This window comes from Haemaphysalis longicornis, unplaced genomic scaffold, assembly GCF_048455015.1.
Source record: "Haemaphysalis longicornis isolate Haplotype H1 unplaced genomic scaffold, Haemaphysalis longicornis Haplotype H1 scaffold_3, whole genome shotgun sequence".
NCBI lineage: Eukaryota > Metazoa > Arthropoda > Arachnida > Ixodida > Ixodidae > Haemaphysalis > Haemaphysalis longicornis.
In genome coordinates, this window is record NW_027526335.1 from 27,530,825 (window position 1) to 27,549,911 (window position 19,087).

General features: G+C 50.5%; 1 protein-coding gene and 1 long non-coding RNA gene across 2 annotated transcripts in view; one reads left to right on the forward strand and one right to left on the reverse strand.

Annotated features, from left to right (window-relative positions):
• Positions 1-8,536: 8,536 nt before the first annotated feature.
• Positions 8,537-19,087, reverse strand: part of LOC144174186 (uncharacterized) — a 115,886-nt gene continuing 105,335 nt past the window's right edge. The window contains exon 58 of the mRNA XM_077702703.1: positions 8,537-8,680. Within this exon, the coding sequence (XP_077558829.1) occupies positions 8,671-8,680 (10 nt within the window). The 3' untranslated portion in view covers positions 8,537-8,670. The remainder of the gene's footprint in view (positions 8,681-19,087) is intronic.
• Positions 13,824-14,457, forward strand: LOC144174185 (uncharacterized). Its single transcript, XR_013323440.1, has 3 exons — positions 13,824-13,932; positions 13,999-14,074; positions 14,141-14,457. It is a non-coding gene; the product is annotated as an uncharacterized LOC144174185 (long non-coding RNA).

Sequence of the window (19,087 nt, forward strand, 5' to 3'; positions counted from 1 at the left end):
CTCATGCCGCTGCGGATTCTTGTAATTCTTCTGATAATCCCAGCAAGTTGGGTTGTTGTCTTCTTGAGCTTCTCCATCGTGGCGTCAATCTGGTTGTTGCTCTGTATTATCATGCCTAGTATTCTGATTTGGTTTTTTTTCGGGGATGGTCTTTGTTCCGATTTGGATTTGGGAAGGTAGTTGTTCTTTTGTTGGATAGATTCGGATGAGCTCGCATTTCTCAGGTGAACATTCGAGGCCGTTCTCTCTTGCCTTTTCCACAACCACGTTTGCGGCAGCTTGCAGTTGTTCCATTTTCTGTTGGAGGTTTCCTTTGGAGACCAGGGCTTCCTGGTCCTCGAGCTGGCAACTGCGCAACGCGCTCTCCCATCGCTCTACAGAAGGGGGATCGGGTGGTTGGGGGTTCAGTGGGCACATCCAGACAAGGTGCAGGGTCGTGTTGGGAGTGCCGCAGCGTGAGCAGTTGGGTGCATAGCAGGTGGGGGAGATGCGGTGGAGGGCGACGTGGTTGTGGTATGTGTGAGTTTGAAGTCTTCGCCAGATGCGGGCGTCGGGAACGGAGAGCGAAGGGTGAGGAGGGGGATAAGTGCGTCGGGAGGCCCTGTAGTGGTACAGGATGTCGGTGTAGGTTTGTTGGAGAGGGGTCAGATCAGGGGGACAATGGTCAAGGTTGGGGCGGCAGGCCTCGTCTGGGAGGGCCCGGGTAAGAAAATCGCGGGTCGTGGCGTGAGCCACTTCGTTCCCAGGGAGGGATGTGTGGCTCGGTGTCCACACGATGTGGGTTAACGGTAGAGTGGGGCGTTGGGACAGGATGTGGAGTGCCAGGGTGGAAACTCTGCCTTGAGCGTAGCGGCGGCAGGCAGCTTGAGACTCCGTGAGCACCGTGACAGTTGGAGTCGTAGCGTGAGCGATGGCGAGGGCTATAGCGGCTTCTTCTGCCGTGCTCGTTGATGCTGTCTGCAGGCTGGAAGCAACGAGGGTGGTGGCGTCGGAGCGCACTACGGCAGCTACGTGTGCTCGTTGTCGGGGGTAGGGAGTGGCGTCGGTGTAAAGGGCAGTTGAATCACTGCCGTACTTTCGAAGAAGGAGGCGGGTCCGATGCTGTCGTCGTCCAATGTTGTACGTGGGGTGCATATGGCGTGGGATGGGAAGCACCCGTATGTTCGCGCGTTGAGCAGTGGGTATTCGCTGGGGGGTATCGGGAGTCTGCTCGACATGTCGACCGAGCTTATGCAGCAGGTGTCGGCCCGTTGGGGTGAGCTGCAGTCGTTGCAACTGGTTGTTTATGTGGGCCTCCATCAATTCGGTGAGAGTATTATGGAGACCGAGTCGCAGTAGCCGTTCGGTCGATGTGTACACGGGCAAGCCAAGCGCCGTCTTGTAGGATTTCCGAATTAGAATGTCAATTTTGGCCTGTTCTCGCGGTTTGAGGAGAAGGTATGGAGCTCCGTATGTGATCCGACTGGTTAGCATTGCTTGGAGAATGCGGCAGGTGTCGGCTTCTCTGAGACCGTGTCTTCTCGAACAGGTTCGTCGAATCAGGTGCGTTAGTTGTGACACAGTAGTTTGTAGTCTGGGGAGATATGCAGCTCCGGAGCCATCGTGGTGGTAGTGAACCCCCAGAATGCGCAGGGTCTTGACAGTGGGGATCAGTTGGCTGCCGATGTATATTGTGGGGTCGGGTGTCGGGTTCGGTGGTCGTCCTCGGGTCCTGTTTCGGAGAACGAGGAGGGCAGATTTAGATGGGGCACATGAGAGACCGCACGTACGGAGGTAATTCGAGATGACGTCGACTGCTTGCTGTAAATTGTCTTGCTGGTAACCTGCGGAGCCTGTGTTGGTCCAGAGCGCGAGATCATCAGCATATAGAGCGTGATGTAGGTCAGGTATCTGTGCAAGTTGTTCCGGAAGGCCTAATAGGGAGATGTTGAATAGCAAAGGGGAGATTATTGATCCTTGGGGCGTTCCCCGGGCGGGGATGTGGAATTTTTCTGTCTTGTATGGTCCGAGGTGTAAGGTAGCCGTCCGGTTTGTGAGGAAGGCGCGGACAAAGTTGTAAGTTGCCTTTCCACATCCCGTGGTTTGGAGTTGTTGTAGGATGGCGGTGTGGGTTACGTTGTCGAAAGCCCCTTGTATGTCCAGGGCTACGATGCAGCTTGGGTTCGTTTTGCTGAGGTGGTCAATGATTGTTTCTTTCAATTGTAGTTGTACGTCTTGAGCAGACAGATGTGCCCGGAAGCCGAACATGGTGTGGGGAAAGCGGCCAGTATCTTCTAGGAGTTCTGTAAGGCGTCGAGCGACCAAATGTTCGTATAGTTTACCCACACATGAGGTTAAGGAAATGGGTCGTAGGTTGTCGAACCCCAAGGACTTGTTTGGTTTTGGCAGTACGGTAATATCAGCGTGTCGCCACTGCGAGGGTAGTGTTCCTTCTTTCCAGTGCCGGTTGTAGCAGTCAAGGAGGGAATCCAAGTGCTCGTCGTTCAGGTTCCGAAGCAGCTTGTATGTAATTTGGTCGTGCCCCGGCGCCGAATTGCGTGTTAACCTTGCAAGTGCTTGTAAGAGTTCCTCGCGTGTGTATGGCTCGTCAAGGTTGGGGTTGGGAGCCCCTCGGTAATCAGGGTGGGAAGCAGACGACGGAGTTAGCGAGGAGCCAAAAAGCTTCTTTTGAAGAGAGGAAAGCAGCTGGTCCGGGGGTTGAGAGTGATTGTGAATGAGGCGGGTGATGTGGTGAGTAGTGGCGGTTTTGGATGGCGTATTGCCCAACAGGTGCCGAAATATATTCCATGCTTTCTTTGTTGTGAGGGATCCGCTCAGTTGGTCGCAAAACGTCCGCCAGTTTTGGTTTTGGAGATGTTGGGCGTACGTGAGCGCCTCTTGTGTAAGTTTTGCGATGCGCCGTTTGAGTGAGCGGTTGTGCTTGTTGCGACGCCATCGATTCAGTAAGCCACGGCGGGCTTCCCACAGGTGGTCGAGGTGGGTATCGGCTGCTGGTAGATCCTGTGTGAGTATGATGTTCTTGGTGTAAGTCTGTTGTAGGTCGGCCAGTTGTTGACTCCATTCTTCAATGTCTTCCGTAGGTTGTATGGAGGGAAGGGGGGCTTTCCGGAGGGCCTCCCAATCGGTTAGTCGTGCCACTCCGGTGCGGTGGCGGGACGCATGATTTGAGACACATAGTGCAATTATGAAGTGGTCGCTTCCCAAGGTGTCCGGCTTCCGTTCCCAGTCTATTTGTGGGACATGTCGTGTAAACGTGAGATCGGGGATGGAATCTCGCGTTACGCTATTTCCGAGCCGGGTGGCCTCAGTGAGGTCATTTTGCAGGATAAAATGGTAATTTTGCGTAGCATGAAGGAGGGCCGTTCCTTTCTTGGATTCGTGAGGATATCCCCACGTAACATGCGGCGCGTTAAAGTCCCCGAGGAGTATGCACTGATTGTTTCCGGTGAGTCGGGCCACTGTATGAAGTAGCTGTTCTATGGCCGTGAGAGGCTGGGTGGGGGGGGGGCTGTACAGGTTCAGGATAAAGAGACTTTTTTCCCGCTTGTCGTGAGGGATGAGCTCGACCAAAACGTGATCGATAGGGGATGCCGTGGGTATCACTTGGGCCGGAAGGGTACGCTTGACAAATATTGCCGTGCGTTGGTGCGGTGGGTTGGTGTAGGTGTTGTAGTCGCGCAGCGTGGGTGATGGGGTGTCCGTTTCTTGAAGCGCCAGTACGTCCGCGGTGCTGGTGGCTGTATAGAGTTCAAGGGAGGCTTTCTCGCTTTTAAATGATCGACAGTTCCACTGGTATATAGTTAGAGGGTGTTGCACTGTGTGCCTACGGGTCATTTTGTCCTTTCTGTTTTTTGGCTTGGGGTGGGTGTTCGAGGAGGAGAGTTTGCTCCAGGGCGGAGAATCGTTCCGTGAGAAGACGGAGGGTGGCGTCGGCCGCCTCCGTGATCATTTTAGTGAGGGACGCCATGGATTTTTCTATATACTGCTCGACATATCGAACGACGTGAGCTGCGATTTGCGTGTTCACCATTTCTTCTACTTGGGCTCTCGTGAAGGGAGTGGGAGCCTCGGTAGCCGGCGGGGGTGGATGAGGTAGTGCAGCGCGTTCTGCTTCCAGTGCTTCCACTCGGCTGAGAAGCTTAGCGTTTTGTTCCTGCAGTTGTTTGATGAGATCGCGGAGTGGTTGTGGGACGGGGAGTGAGAGTGGGAGTGAGTGAGACGAGGTAGGGAGTGGGGGGAAATTGGGCGTGTCGCGTTGGAGGGAGGAATGAGCGGTGGGAGAGCGCGCAGCTACAGCTGACCAGCTTACCTGGTTGTCTTGTTGAGGACGTGTCTTGTTGGTCGGCACGGTTGGGCGGAAGCGGCGCGGGCAGTCCTTGCCTGCTGTGGTGTGCGGTTGTGAGCAGAGTTTGCACGTTGGTTGGCACGCATGGTCCTTGGCTGGCGAGGACTGGCCACAGTCTGGACACTTGGAGTCCTCAGGTTGGGGACACACGTCCATGCGATGCCCAAGTTCACCACACACGCGGCAAACTTGCACACACCGGCGAAATGGTCGGCAACGGTGGAGGACGCTGCCCACCTTCACGTAGAAGGGCACGTGGTTACCTTGGAAAGTCAGAAGCACCGATCGAGTCTGACCCATGAATCGTGCGTGGATGAGGGCCGGCTCGTTTCCTAGAAGATAGTCGTGGAGGTTTGAGTCGGTAATGGTGGCTTCCAGACCGTGGATGACACCCCGGCAGGTGCCGGGTGGAGGCTTCATATAGGCGGCAAATTCGCAAAGTCCTGTTGAGATCTGAAGCGTTTGTATGTTGCTGAGTGTGATAGCAAGGTCAGGGTCGGGCGTACTTGCGACGATCACATTCTGAGTCGGTTGCACAAGGAGGGTAACTTTCTTATAGAAGGACGGCAGGTCGAGCTCACATTTGGCTGCAAAAGCTTCGGTGAGTGGTGTGGTGGTCAGCCTAGCGAGGTTGAGCCCCGCGCGCGGTCGGTAGATGATCGTGTGGTTGCTTGTTGGGTCTTGGTGGCGGATCCCGGGCCGCCGTCTTGGAGGGCGGCGTGGCAGGTGGTCGGCGCACATGGGCGATCGGACTTGTTTGCGCGGCCGGGACGTTGGTTGGCTTGCGTTTTTTGATGTGCTGGATCCACGGGTTGTCAGGGTGAATGGTGCGTCCACTGAGCTGATCGAATTCCATGTCGGCGATCTGGGGTGCGGGCTGTGATAGCGCGTCGCACATGATCACCCGGCGGCGGCTCGGTTGTTGTTCCAAAGAGCTAGGCCTACAAAGTAGGCCTAGCGGGCGCTGCGCGCTGGCTGTTTCCCGTGGCCGACAATCTGGGCTTTCGAGGTCCGATTTGTCTCACCTTGGTGTCAGATGAGACGTCTCAAAGTCCGGCGCTCGATGTTAGTGCTCGTTTAGTCAGCGCTAATGCAGATTCGCTGTTTGGGAGGCATAAAGCGGGAGCCGAAGCGAAGCTCGTCTGGCTGCGTCAGCCCCCTGGTGGCGAATCGTGAGAAAAAAACGACAAACTTTGCAACAAAAGTGCGAGCTTTCCGCTGCGCGTAGTAGTAGTAGTAGCACCTTTATTGGTAAGGAGGGCCAGAGGCCGGTTTATGGAAGAGGAAGGGGGAGTAGGGGAGGGGAATGCAGCGTCTTTTACAGGGACGTGGCAGCTTGCAGGGACCAGAGTCGACCCCAGCTACACTGCCCGTGCTAGGCCACTTTTGATAGCAAACAGCCCTATTTTGTGCAGTAGAGGTTTCTCCATAGTATGATAGTCTTCTGGGGTGCTTGTGGGCGCTTGGAAAGATGTAATGATGTCTGAGCGATGTTGCGAGAAGAAGGAGCAATCCCGAAGGAGATGGTTGAGGTCTGCATATGTGAGGGTATTGCAGAATGTACATTTTAGAGGGAGATTGGGTGAGAGCCATTTTCGGATTATGTGCGGGGTGTAGGCGGCATTTGCTAGGAGCTTGTTGAGAAATACCTCACCGGCTCGTGGCAGGGGAGGAATGCCGGTTAAGTACCCTTGTGGGGTGGCAGCGATGTAGCGGTTCCTCTTGTCGCGTTTATGTCGAAGTAACTGCAGGGAAGGAGGTAGCGGTGACGGAGTCGGCGTGCAGGGAACCAGCGGAGGTGTGATACTGCTCTCCTGTGCCGCAGAATGGGCGGCCTGGTTACCCGTGCAAGCTGTCTCGTGGCCGGGAACCCAATCAATCCGTACAGATACCCCGTTGCGACGGAGTAGGGCAACATGGGTCAGGATTTGTTGTGTGAGGGGGTTGAGAGAGGATTGGCGTCTGAGTTCTTGAACTACGCCGAAGGAGTCCGTGAGGATTCGAATGTGGGATGGGGGCATCTGCGAGACGTCGAAGCTTATGTGGTTGAGGGTACCGATGACAGCGTGGAGCTCAGCCTCCAACGGCGTGATGTGGACAAGGTTGAGGCTTGCTGTGCCGCTGAGATCTGGGTTCTCCGAGCAGTGCCAAGCCAGACCGACGATGTGGTCCCTGACGCTGGCATCCGTATAGATGTCAATCTCTCCGGGCAAACGGGACCGCTTGAGCTTTTCTAGGCGCTGTTTGCGCAGCATGGAGTAACCGCGCGGGACTGGTTTCGAAGGTGAATTAGGGGCGACATCCGGGAGAGTCCATGGAGCCATTGGGCTTAGAAGGTTGTGCACCTGGATGGGCCGTTGGTTGTCCCAATCTGAGAGCGCCATTCCTTGCAAGGTAATAGTCCGCTTGAAGTCCGCTTGCATTCGAGTTTCCTTCATTATCAGATCGATGGGGGGAAGTGGAGCAGCTTGTTCCAGTGCCGTAATTCGTGTATGCCGAGGTAAGCCGGTTATGGTTCGGAGTGTGGCTCTGTGAAGGGTGTGGAGGAATTTGAGATTAGTCTTGCTGAAGTCATATACAGGGGCACCATATGCGAGGGCACCGATGGCCACAACACGAGCCAAAGCAACGCATGAACTTTGTTGTGCACCGCCGTACTTGTTAGAGAGGCGCTTAATAAGGTGAAGCATCGGTTTCCATTGCTTTTTTAATTTGGTTAGCCAGATCTTTGGACTGTTGTGACTGCCCAGCGGGATGCCAAGCAGCCTTATGTGGCCGCAAGTGGCACGGATAGTGTTATTTGCGATGTGGAGGGCAGTTGGTTCCGTATCAGGCGAGGACTTGGTTCCGTGAACAAGGAGGAGGCACAGAGGACGTTGACGACCCAATCTAACGGTTGCGCTAGTTCATTTAGTGTGCTCAAAATGCCTTTCAGGGCCCCTTTAACGCCAGGATCGGTCCCAATTGGCAGCGATGACGCATTTTGGCAGAAGCTTGATGAGCACAGCTGATAGCAGGTGGCACATTTATTAATGATAATTATAATTTTATTTTGCACAAGAAATGCCCCAGTGGTGTGCACGGCTGGGCAGAAAAGTGATTACTCTTACGCTGATAAAACCAATGACTTCGCATTTTGGCAATTCTTGCATGCGGGAATTTCTAAAATGCCCCGATAAAACCTGTTTCGATTGATTGATTGATTTGATTGATTGTGGGGTTTAACGCGCCGACGCAACGCAGGCGATGAGGCGCGCCGTAGTGGAGGGCTCCGGATTAATTTTGACCACCTGGGGATCTTTATCGTGCGCCGAAATCTCGTGCACACGGGCGTTTTTGCTTTTCGCCTCCATCAGAAAAGCGGCCGCCGCGGCCGGGAATCGAACCCGCGACCTTGTGCTCAGCAGCGCAACGCCTTAGCCACTGAGCCACCGCGGCGGGTATAAAACCTGTTTCAAGCAGTTTATAGAATATATACCATAATAAGCTTTCTTTTGTAAACTGAGAAGTTACGTTTGCCCAAAAAAATAATTAAAATTAGCTAAAAACTCGCAGATCTATCAAAGGAGCTCACTCAAAAGCTAAGCTTCCACAATGCGTGAAGTTTGCGTGGATGATAATCTACTGTGTGCATGCTTGTAAATATTTTATTACTTTTACTTGGTAGGCAATAAAATGCAAGTTGCGGGGCTGCCAAACATGTGCTGCATTTTCAGAGAGGAAAAACAGAAATGAAGACAGCGAAAACACCCCCAAGAAAAATACAGTATTTATTTTAATAAAACGCATATATCAATATTTTGAACTTGTCAGCATGACATAATTAAAGTCTAGCAATTTAAAAACTGTCAGCTTAACTTCTTTCACACACCCAGTGCATGCCATTCAGATTTCACTGGATGAAGACCCGAAGATGCTTATAAGTACATGGGATGGTTGTAGTGGCTCAAAGCTTGATGACAAACCACTGCTGTCATGAGTGGTCATCTCGAATGAAAATGTCGAAAGCGCGCATGCAGAGGGGGCATTGTCGCTTACGTTTGGACCATTCATCAAGACACACATAGCAAAAGGTGTGAGAACAGCAGTCAGGGCTGCACTTGTCTCGCAGAGGGCCCAAGCAGATGGCACATGTGCAATCTGGAGATCCTGATTCGGGCCTGGAAGGATGCTCAAAAAATGCAACGGCGCCTAAAGCATCATCGTCTCCCAAATCACTGTCAGCAATTGCCCCTGTTGTCAATTCCTCCTGTTCTTGGAATCTAAATGGCGCGCTCTCAGGCGAGTGTCTGGAACCGTTCCGGGACCCTGGTCCTGAATAAGACTCAGCTGGCCCTGCAAAAAATTTGAAGACAACACTGAGTCGCAAGATGGCATTGTGCTCACGTGTATAGTGCAACACGCACAGTCAACTAGTGTTTCCTGGCCGTGGGCCTTTTAATTTTTCTGGCCATTTCAATAACCATTCAGATTCGTACGGCTAGTGTACTTATAACGTACCATGCAACAGGATGGTGGTGCTGGTACTCCCAAAACTACTTAGCGGGAGGTCGAGCAGAGAACGCTCAGGCAGTTTCGCAGACGGAACGTTTGCGACTTGCACATGAAGTGCTATGTTGTAAACTGTGCATTTACTTAATTCTCCTCTGGAAACGAAGTTCTTTCAATTTTCAGCATGGCCATCCTTTCTTGACCAGAAATCACGCGCAATGGAGGCGCAGTGTGCGTCGCATAAAGGACGTGGTTGTTTACACATTATGTGTCTGTGTGCAAAAGACAAGTGTAAACTGTTTTGTTTAAACATACTAGTGCTGATGAAACTGAACGGTAGCTGGTAAACAGTATAAGAATATGCTAACGGATGCAAGATCTTTGTCATACGTATTACTTTTTCCACTGACCTACTGCAAAAACAACCCACCGCGGTGGCTCAGTGGCTAAGGCGTTGCGCTGCCGAGCACGAGGTCGCGGGTTCGATTCCCGGCCGCGGCGGCCGCTTTTCTGATGGAGGCGAAAAGCAAAAACGTCCGTGTGTATGAGATTTCCGTGCACGTTAAAGGTCAAAATTAACCCGGAGCCCTCCACTACGGCGCGCCTCATCGCCTGCATTGCATCGGCGCGTTAAAGGGACACTGAAGTGATATGTAAACATTGCGGGATTACTTGCGCAAATTGTAGTCCGGAGTCCCCAGGCCATGTTTCGACCACTCTGGACGCGTTTACGCGATTTTATTTAGTAGAAAAATTAATTCGAAAATGCTGTCCTCCTCTCTTTACGCTCGCCCATTTTCTGCGGCGTTTTCGTGTGACGTCGCGAGGAGCCGAGCTCGCAGTTGGCTGCGCTACTGCACGGCTCCCCGGCCTTCAGACAGAGTCAGTCGGCCCAGCGTTTCGTCCGCCGGCCGCCGACGGGTCGTGTCGCAATTCGTTCGCTCAGTTGAAACGAAGCCAGGACACGTTTGTGAATAGAAGAATGTGCCTTTCTTTACTTGGTTAGTTTGTACACTGTATCTAGCTCCAAGTCAAGGTCGCTTCACACAAGCGCACATGCGACGCTTCGCTGACTGGTACGCCAGTAGGAAAATATAAGGCCTCTTGAAGGCGGGAGAAGAGTCAGCGAAGTCAATATAGGTACTAAGGAGATAAAATCAACTGATATTTTTTACCGTACAGCGTAAAACTAGGGTGCGGGAAGCACTTTTTTGCGCTGGGCGAACAAGCACAGTGGTCAGCAGCACGACTACGCATCTGCGAACGCTTTTCCGTCTACGAAATGCAATTGCTAGACGTGAGCTATTGTGGAAACTCGGGGGACGCTTACTGCACGAGCGCAATACAACAAATAGTCACCTAAGCTGCTTGAAATGCCAAAACTAAATAAAAGTGTAAACTGGTTGTACAACCAGCAAACCACGAAAGTCCATAGGATATCCACAAATGGTCACAATATCCAATGTCATTTCAGGACATTCATGTGATGTCCATACAATGTTTCACCCAAGATCATCTGCTTGCGGACATCCATGCGATATCACTGCAGGTGTGTTAGTATAACATCATTACGCGATATTGCTAGGATGTCCACAAAGTTACATTTTTCCTTACACTACGCGGTGTACATATGGGGCCCCAGCCAAACAAAGTGTGTCTTAGTTCAAATCACCGCTCATCCCCGTCTTTTTCTGGCCTGTTTCTAACTAATATTTTAAATGAAGAGCGGGTAGTTATTTGATTTCGAATTTGAGCGAAATCCGGTTGCCTTTCTGTTTGATTCGGGAATTGAATTCTATATTTTAGGCTGCTTGATTTATGTGGATAAAGAACAAGCGGGACTGTTGATTTTCTCATTTTCTCCGAGCACTGGTACGCAGCCTGCATGAGTACGGAACCAGTATGGAGCCCGCTGAGTAGGCAGGACTCTTGTCACCCAAATTTGATGCTTTGGATGCGAGCAGGTGCATTGCATGATGCAACTCACGCGTCTGGGTGTTGTTTGTTTAGTTCTTGCGCGATGGAGTGGCGGGCCTCGTCCAGTATTAACATCGGTGGAGATGAGGGTTACGGCCGCGTAATTTTGCAGCGTTTTACTGCATTGTGAATACCCTCGTTGGGTAAGCAGTCGACTGTCGAAGGCTTAGCGAATGTCCAAAAGGACGACAAAGGCCATGGCATAGAGAAAGTCTATGGCCATGGTTTTTGGTAGCTTTCGCGTTTTATAGTGCAGAGACAAGGTCAGCAATTGAATCCATGGCATTGCGCTGGCGGCAAAAACCCGTCTGCTGCTCAGGGTTCAAGTTGCAGATTCGCACATTCGAGGCGTGCGAGCGCCATTGATTCGAGAATTTTGGAGGCAGCGCTCGTGAGTAAAATAGGACGAAAAGAGGAGAAAAGGTTGGGAGATTTGTTCTTTTTTAGGACGGGAGAGACAAGTTGGAGGCCAAATTGAGCAGGGAGGGTGCCGGAAGACCAGTGGAAGTTGCAAAGTCAAGATGGCGCGAGCGCTGCCTCCCGGCTACGTTTCCTATATCCTGGTATGTGATGTCGTCAGCCCCGGGCGCACTTTTTCTTTTTGCATTTTGAATGGCCCACACGAGCTCGGCCGCCATGAAAGGAGCTTCAAAAGCCGTGCTCGGGGGGAAGGAGGGAGCGGGCGCGCGCTTGGCGTCAGATTCTTCGTTTTGGGCTGCGGCAGGGTTTGCGCGAGAAAGCTCTGCCGCGTTTTTTCCACTTGCTATGGAGTGGGCGAGGAGGGGGGGGGGGGGGGGTGGGGGGTTGTATGCCGGGGTGTCGGAGAGGGCGCGAAGCAAGTGTCGTGCGGACCATAGTCGTGCATTCGCCACAACCCCCCCCCCCCCCCCCCGAGCACAGCTTCTCCGTACTTGCTTGGCGTATCGTCTGACAAAAGCGGCGGCGGTGGAGGAGGAGGAGGACCGGAGGAAACCATCCTCGCCCTCTTCGACGGGGAGCTGGGTTCCCGTGGTTCCCGCGCTTTTCGGTCGCTCACTCGCTCTTTGCTCGCCTGTTGTAACCACAATTTTCTCGTACTGAACTGCTCGAAGGACTTCGCGTCTCAAGAGACAGGCAGTGCTGCCACTCCTGCGCCAAATGCGCCAATTTGCGCCAAATGAGGTATCCTGCGCCATCCTGATACAAAAACCACGATTTTGCAAGCAAGTGCGCCAAAAGTGCGCCAAAATTTGTGTTGCGCAAATCGCGTGCAGCCTGTTACAAGCACTACTTCACAGTGGTCTCTAGACATGTATAACTAATTCGGGTTGATAACGTGAACTCCCTAGCACCCGTCATCGTGTTTGCCGCGGCGAGTTTGGTTGGCGCCGTCACTGTACCGCCGATACAGTGTTTTCGTCTAGCATGTCATTGCAGCGCTGGCGTACCGCAGTTAAAAACTTTCCTTCTTGCTGTAGTTTCCAATAATTCCTGCTATAAACAATATGTGGTTTTAGGTGGCGTTTATTGCCGGCCCTCTCCGCTCCGGGAGCCAATGGGAGCGCCGTTTCGCGGCATGCGTGACGCGCTCGGCTGCAAGCTCTCGCTTCGCTTGTTGGGCTCGCGGAGGGGACTGCCGCAAGTGAAGCGGGCTGTGAAGAACGGCCAGTCCCTCAAAAGCATGAACCTCATGGAGCGTTTTCTGCTCGCGAAAACGCGCCGTGTAAGCACCCATACGCTGCGCGCGGCGCGGCAACATGGCGGCGGCTTCGGCCGCGAAGTGGTGTGGGAGCTCAAGCGACCACTTTTAAGCGCTCTCTAAAACATCGCTCAAGGCACGCACGAAGTTGCTTGTGTGGTAAAGGAGCTTATAATGTGGGCGAAATCGGTACTTTAAAACATCATCCGCGTCGCTAGTGAAAGCGTCCATGCAATACCTGCCGGGGTGGTAAGCCTAAAAACCGCCGACGGAGCCAGCCGGCCGTGACCAGGCTGTCTCGAGCGCTTCAAAACCGCCGCCATGAGGCACGCGTCTCCCCATTGGGGCAAGTCGCCAGGCTCCTCCCACTGCCGCGCGCGACGCGCCTCATTTTCTGAGCGTGGCAGAAACTGCCGCGTGCGTGGAATCGTCGACGCGGGCGTGAAAAAATCGCACGCGCAACGCCGAAGCGCATGAATCGCATGCAAAAGCTCCATGCACGTTTCTCGTGCACATTTCCAGCTAGCGTGGAAATACGCACGAGGACTGATAGCAAGCACCTGCATCTAATAAAATGAAAAAGTAAAACACGAGGGCTTGCCTCAACAATTAATAACTAGAAAAGAGGCGCGTTGTTTTTTTGCTAGGCAGGTTTTGTCGAAGCCTTTCAAAATTCATTATCGTGTTGCAGGTTGTCTTTTATCCACACCAGAAAGTAACTAAATACCTTGCAAATTATGTTTTGTTGCATTTTTGCGATTGCGTGGATACTTAGGGGATTTAATTGCATCAAACTTCTGGCGACTTCTAGCGACTGTTTCGAAATAAGTGGAAAAAAAATCCCATTTCCCCAGGAATGCCAGGTTGGGCTATAAAGAGCCTAATTTGGCTACTTTTTTTTTTGGTTGTAGAAATTTTCTTTATTGGCTATTTGGCTATTCTTGGGCTATTGGGAGAGCTGACTGTGAAAGCTATTTTTAATGCATGTTCGAGCCTGCCAACTATGAAGCGTTTTCAGTGACTTCTTGAAAAAGTCTTTCCCTGGTAGGGACAAGGAGACCATTATTCTTCAGCTGTGTCGTCCATTTCTGATCGCATGTGTGAAAATCACCTTGAAGCCCATTCAATGGCGACCTCCACATCAATTACTGGACGATACTGGTCAATTTTTAGTGCTGAGAGATGCTTTGGACACATCTAGCAGTTGATGTTTAGTTGCTCCAAGATGCTCCAAAACTGACATTTAGGTGCTCCAAATTGCTCCAAAATTAATAATTTACTGATACAAAAATTGCTCCAAATCACCGTTCATCAGTGGCACCACTGGACAGGAAATCGACGGCTGTGTTCGGTTCCTGTCTTCGGCTGCACCACACGGTTCTCAGATCACCGATCGGCTTCACTTCAAGGACCCGGCCGTATACTTCTATCTCTGTTCAAGGTATTTCTTCTTCGCGATTGTGATGCTACTCGCGACTCCAAATTACTGCTTGGTATTTTCTTCCAGTTTTCCATCTGAGACTGCCAGTGAATACATCACAAAAACTTCATCCCAGCCCCTTGATCAACGTCTCCAGTAGCAGGTAAGAAACTATCATAATGTCAGCAATAAGCTGAAGCTAACCAAGATATACGACATTTTCTTGCAGGACAACTAGCGTTTTCTCCAGATTCTGCCATTCCAAGAAGGGTACCTAGCATTTCGTTCCTTTTCCCTTTCTTCAAATGTATATTCTGCCGCCGCTGCTGCGAAGTTTGCTGCCGCTCTTTCTGCTGAAGAAACAAGATTTCTGGATCAAACACAAGATTTCAACTGGCGGCCCAACTTCTCAGAAGCAAATTTACAGACGACGTGAACATGAATCCAAGCACGTGCCTTCTTTTGCGTAATATTTTAGCATGCAGTATAGTAGACTAAACCTTTGCTTTTCCAGCCTGTTTCTTAGGTATTCTGGCAGCTCCTATTTTCTCTGGTGTTCTGTTTAACTTCAATTCAAAATTTATTCTTTGCTTAAGTTTTCACGGCTTCAAGTTGAATCACACTGTTTATTTGGCACTGTTTTTATTCAAAAGCCTAAATCTTTGCTGTGTTTTTTCTCTTGTCTCATTTTAGCTGCACAGTTAAGAAACGATTCATATATGCACGCCTGTTGATGGTGAATTTGTATGTAAATTTATTTGACCCGCCCAGTTGATTGCAATTTTCTTTTAACCTGTCACTCTTTCAATTGGCAGAATGGTGTAAGCAGCTGTTTCAATAATAGCTATTTAACAAGCGTTTAACTGGTGCTGTTTTCATTTTTTTAATGTTTTCTAGGTCTTGGACTTCCAGCGAGGTTCCTCTGGTGGATATTGAAATGATTTTGAAATAAAAACCATTTTTCTTTGCAATAAAAATTGGGATGGTTTCATGTCACTAATAATAATATATAAATAGTTATATAATAATAGTATAAGGTCCTGAGAATGCCTCAATATGGCATCAAATGGACATTATATGATGTCGTCTGGATATCTGTGAAATGTCCACAGAAAGTTTCCATGAGTTTTAAGGACATCCTGTGGATATCCAGACGAAAGTATTTGTGGATGTCTATTCCGAGGCAATAGGGACATCGCCTGAATATCCTGTGGACATAACGTGGGCGTTCACGAATATCCTCTGCACATTGGATATCAGGGAAGTTACATTGAATGGACATCCACAAGATGTTTTATGGTTTGCTACCTTATATTACCAAGGCCAGCGGAGCCCGCTCCGTGGCCGAGTGGTCTGGGGCGCTAGGTATGTCAACTTTTTTAACTTTTTAAGTTAACTTTTTTGTTTTCCGCCGATGTTTTCTATATTGGGTTCGCCTTTTTTGGGGCCGCAACGTTCATGGCTCCACGAACTAGTTCACAGAACGCGCGCAGGCTGGCACTGGCGCACTATAGTGAGTTCTCGTCGGCGTGCTGTTGCCAAAAGCACCGACTGTTTGCGGGCAGTGGGCACAGGCCCGAATGAACAGACCCTTGGCCTGGTGCGAACACGCTTTTTACGATACAGACATGAGTGAGGCAAGCTCCAAATATGGGGGAAAAGCGCGTGACATTTGGGCGTCTGCGGGTACGCGGAGGGCGTCCATGCACTGCGTAGGCCTCGGCTAGTGAATGCTACGATTCCAAGCCGTCCTGGGAGGCTTATCTTTATGCATTTTTACAGCTGACAACATGGCAGAAGCGCGGTACGATGATTACTGAGTTACTGAGAATGCCCATCCAATAACGCCACCGGTTATATTTTACAGAACCGAAACCGAAACTTGTCTGGTTTCTCACCTTGGGCATCGTCCAATCACGGTGCCCGCTCCTCCCAACGTCACAGCTTTAGTTGGTGCGGCCGCCGCAAACAGCGCATGGTAGTTATTCTTCTTTCGCGCTTTGTAAAATAATTACCGATTTGTCAACCGGATGAACGATGAAAAGTGTGCTAATTTGAGTCTGTCTACGCAGTGCAAGCAAAAACGGGAGCTTGACAAATTCACTTCAGCGTCCCTTTAATCCCCACAATCAATTAATACTGCGAAAACATCTGGAGTAGCTTGGACAGGGACGCCGGTTATAAAGTACCAGCCTGTTTGCTGTATTTGCTGCTTATCAGGTAACCCTTTTCGGGTCTTGGAATCTTGTAAGCCTTCGATTCTTGGCCGCGGCGGCCGCTTTTATGATTGAGGCAAAAGCAAAAAACGTCTGTGTGTACGATCCCCCCCCCCCCCCCCACGTTGTCAAAATTAACCTTGAGCCATAGGCGTAGAGTTTTCAATTTCCCGGTGGGGGCAAATACAGATGTGTGTGTGTATATATATATATATATATATATATATATATATATATATATATATATATATATATATATAATTTTTTTTATTTTAGTTGTTTTATTTTTAACCTTCTAGCTGTCTACATCCCCATTTCCCGCGGGCTTTGCTGATCGCGGCTACTGCTGAATTGGCGTAGCACACACTGCATAGGCGTACAATTTTCCATTCTGTCGTGAGAGTGTGACGAGGGTGAAGGCATCGGTGCCCCGCGTGAGCTCAGAAAGTTTTACATGTTCGCTGAAACGGTAGGACAAAAAATTGAGAAAACTGGTACATGGTGTCATCATTTATTTTTTTGTTAACAAGACATTAGGGGCTATAGTGCAATAAACAAAAATGGGATATCTACAAAACCATTAAAAATGAAATATCTACAAAAACCACACCTAAAGCATACATACCCTCCCCCCCCCACACACGCACAAAGTATATGGAGACATGTATAAGTGCAAGCACAACAAATAAAATCACGAATCAGAGTTTTTATACACGTATACATCAACACACAAAAAAACTAAAGGACATGCACATACATGATATTTTACAAATGCTTCCATGGAATGGTGTCCTGTACGCAGGTTACTCATTCAAAGACAGAAATGTATTTTTGCGTACAGCCGATCTGCCGATAAATCCGTCAGCAATGAGATATAAGTTTATCTTTCGGCTAAGCTCTTTGTGCCCATGGAGAAGAGCAACATGATTCAGCCTTTTCTGTCCCATCGTCGACCCCAAATATGTTTTGACTCGGCGGAGGCATATGAATGATCGCTCTGATGTGCACGACGTGACTGGCACAGTCAGTGCAATTTTGACTAGCATGGCTATTTCAGGAAGCAACCCTCTCAGGTGCTCTCCTTTCTCCCCCCTGAACATCTGAACAACGTCTTCAAGTGTTCTGACCGGCGGTTCATTGCGCTGCGTTGCAATGTCAAGCAGCATGTCTCGGTGCAGCTTTAGGCGCTCAGTTTGAAAATCTGAGCCGTAAAACTGGGAAACGTATGTGGCGTCGGCCTTTCCAGCGAGGAACTGCTCAATATTGATGATGTGCTGCCACGTATCGGCGGGATAACGGTCGTCTAAGGAAGAAAGCACCGTGTCCACTACGTTGTAGTACAACTGGCGGTACAGGTCTTCAGTAGAGTGGAACAAATGACCCCCAGATCCATCGTCGTAGCGGCGTGGAGTTTTTTTTGAAGCTGGGATTGATGGCTCTTCAATCTCGAGTTCACTAGCTTCGGCCAGGCTCTCAGCCCGAAAGCGGGGAAAGCTGTGACGGAGTTCACTAATGCTCTCCCTAGCAGCCTTAATCATCCTTTTAGCTTCGTCAAGCATTAAAGACCGTTTCTGTCGAGCGGAGCTCACCGTTTCTAAGCGTGAGAATACTAGTTTCATTAACTTGAACATGAAGTAAGTCTGAAACTTTGAAAGCGCCTTCGCGAGCCCAGAAGCCTTTGCGCTGCTCTCACTGCGTTCCGAGGCTACTTCTTGCAAAAATAAGATAAGCGGCCTGTAGTTCTTCAAAACAGAACGTAGGGAAGATGCTTTTAGAGTCCACCTGGTGGGGCAAAACTTAACCAAACTGACGCTTTCTTCCTCTTCCTGAAATGTTTTGAACCAATGAAGGCGCTTTGGGGAGCCTGTGACAAAACGTATCAGCTCCGTTATCACACTCAGAATGTCACGGCATCTGTCAACTGTTTGCATCACGTCGTTCAAAACAAGGTTTAAAAACATGGGCGAGACAGTGCACGTATATAGCTCTAGGCTCCTCCTCTCGTATGAGAGCTTGCAGCCCACTGTGCTGCCCTCTCATGTTTGCCGCGCCGTCATAGCACTGTCCCAGACACTTTTCAATCGGTATGTTAAACCTATGGATAATGTAAAGGTAAAATGAATGAATTTATACACGCCTCTGCTTAAACACAAACGACTACACTAAATAAATTTGTTAAGTGTCCCGACTTGACAAACAATTCTCCACCGACTGCCGGTAGCGAGTAATTCTAGACTACGGTCTGAACGAACTGCTGAATATATAGAACTGATGCCACACATACCTTTGCCTTGTTTCTTTGCATGGGTGTCCAGTCCACTCGATCGCGCAGCCCAGCACAACCACTTTCACACGGCACGCTTCCCGCCAAACAAAACGGTTAGACGGATGGTTCTATACTCTTGCCAATCACGTGTAGCGACTGCTTCTGTCCGGCCCGCTACGTTGTTCGGTCGACCGGCCCTTGTCTCCAACTTCAAATATTTACTTTCCTTGCTCCCAAAACACCAAACACTTCAGTTTTATGGCACAGAAACCACGCCTCCAAATGCGTGTCACAACAGTATACGAAGGCCAACAACACACACCGGGCCGCTGACTGGCCAGATTGCTTGCACTGTTTTTGAGTGTCAACTAGCCGGCCTAGAGGCGCCAAGGGGCGCGACGCGCCACAGATGGAAGTACTTTCTTCGAGTGCATTTGTTGTGTTTCTCCAGGGGCGGCGGACACCGCTTAGCGCTTCGGCGGCAACTGGGAATCGGGGAAGCATGCGAGGGGGGCGGGGGCCATGTGGTTTCGAACCGGGCGCGTTGAGTGTTCAGGCTTCGGCGCGGGAACAATAGCGGCAGCGCAGCGGCCGGGTCATAAATCGCTGGGTGGACACGTCCCGAACACGCGAAATGTCAAGGCGGCGGCCGCGGCGTCGACGGCTTTCTTTGAGACTATAACACGCTCTGGTT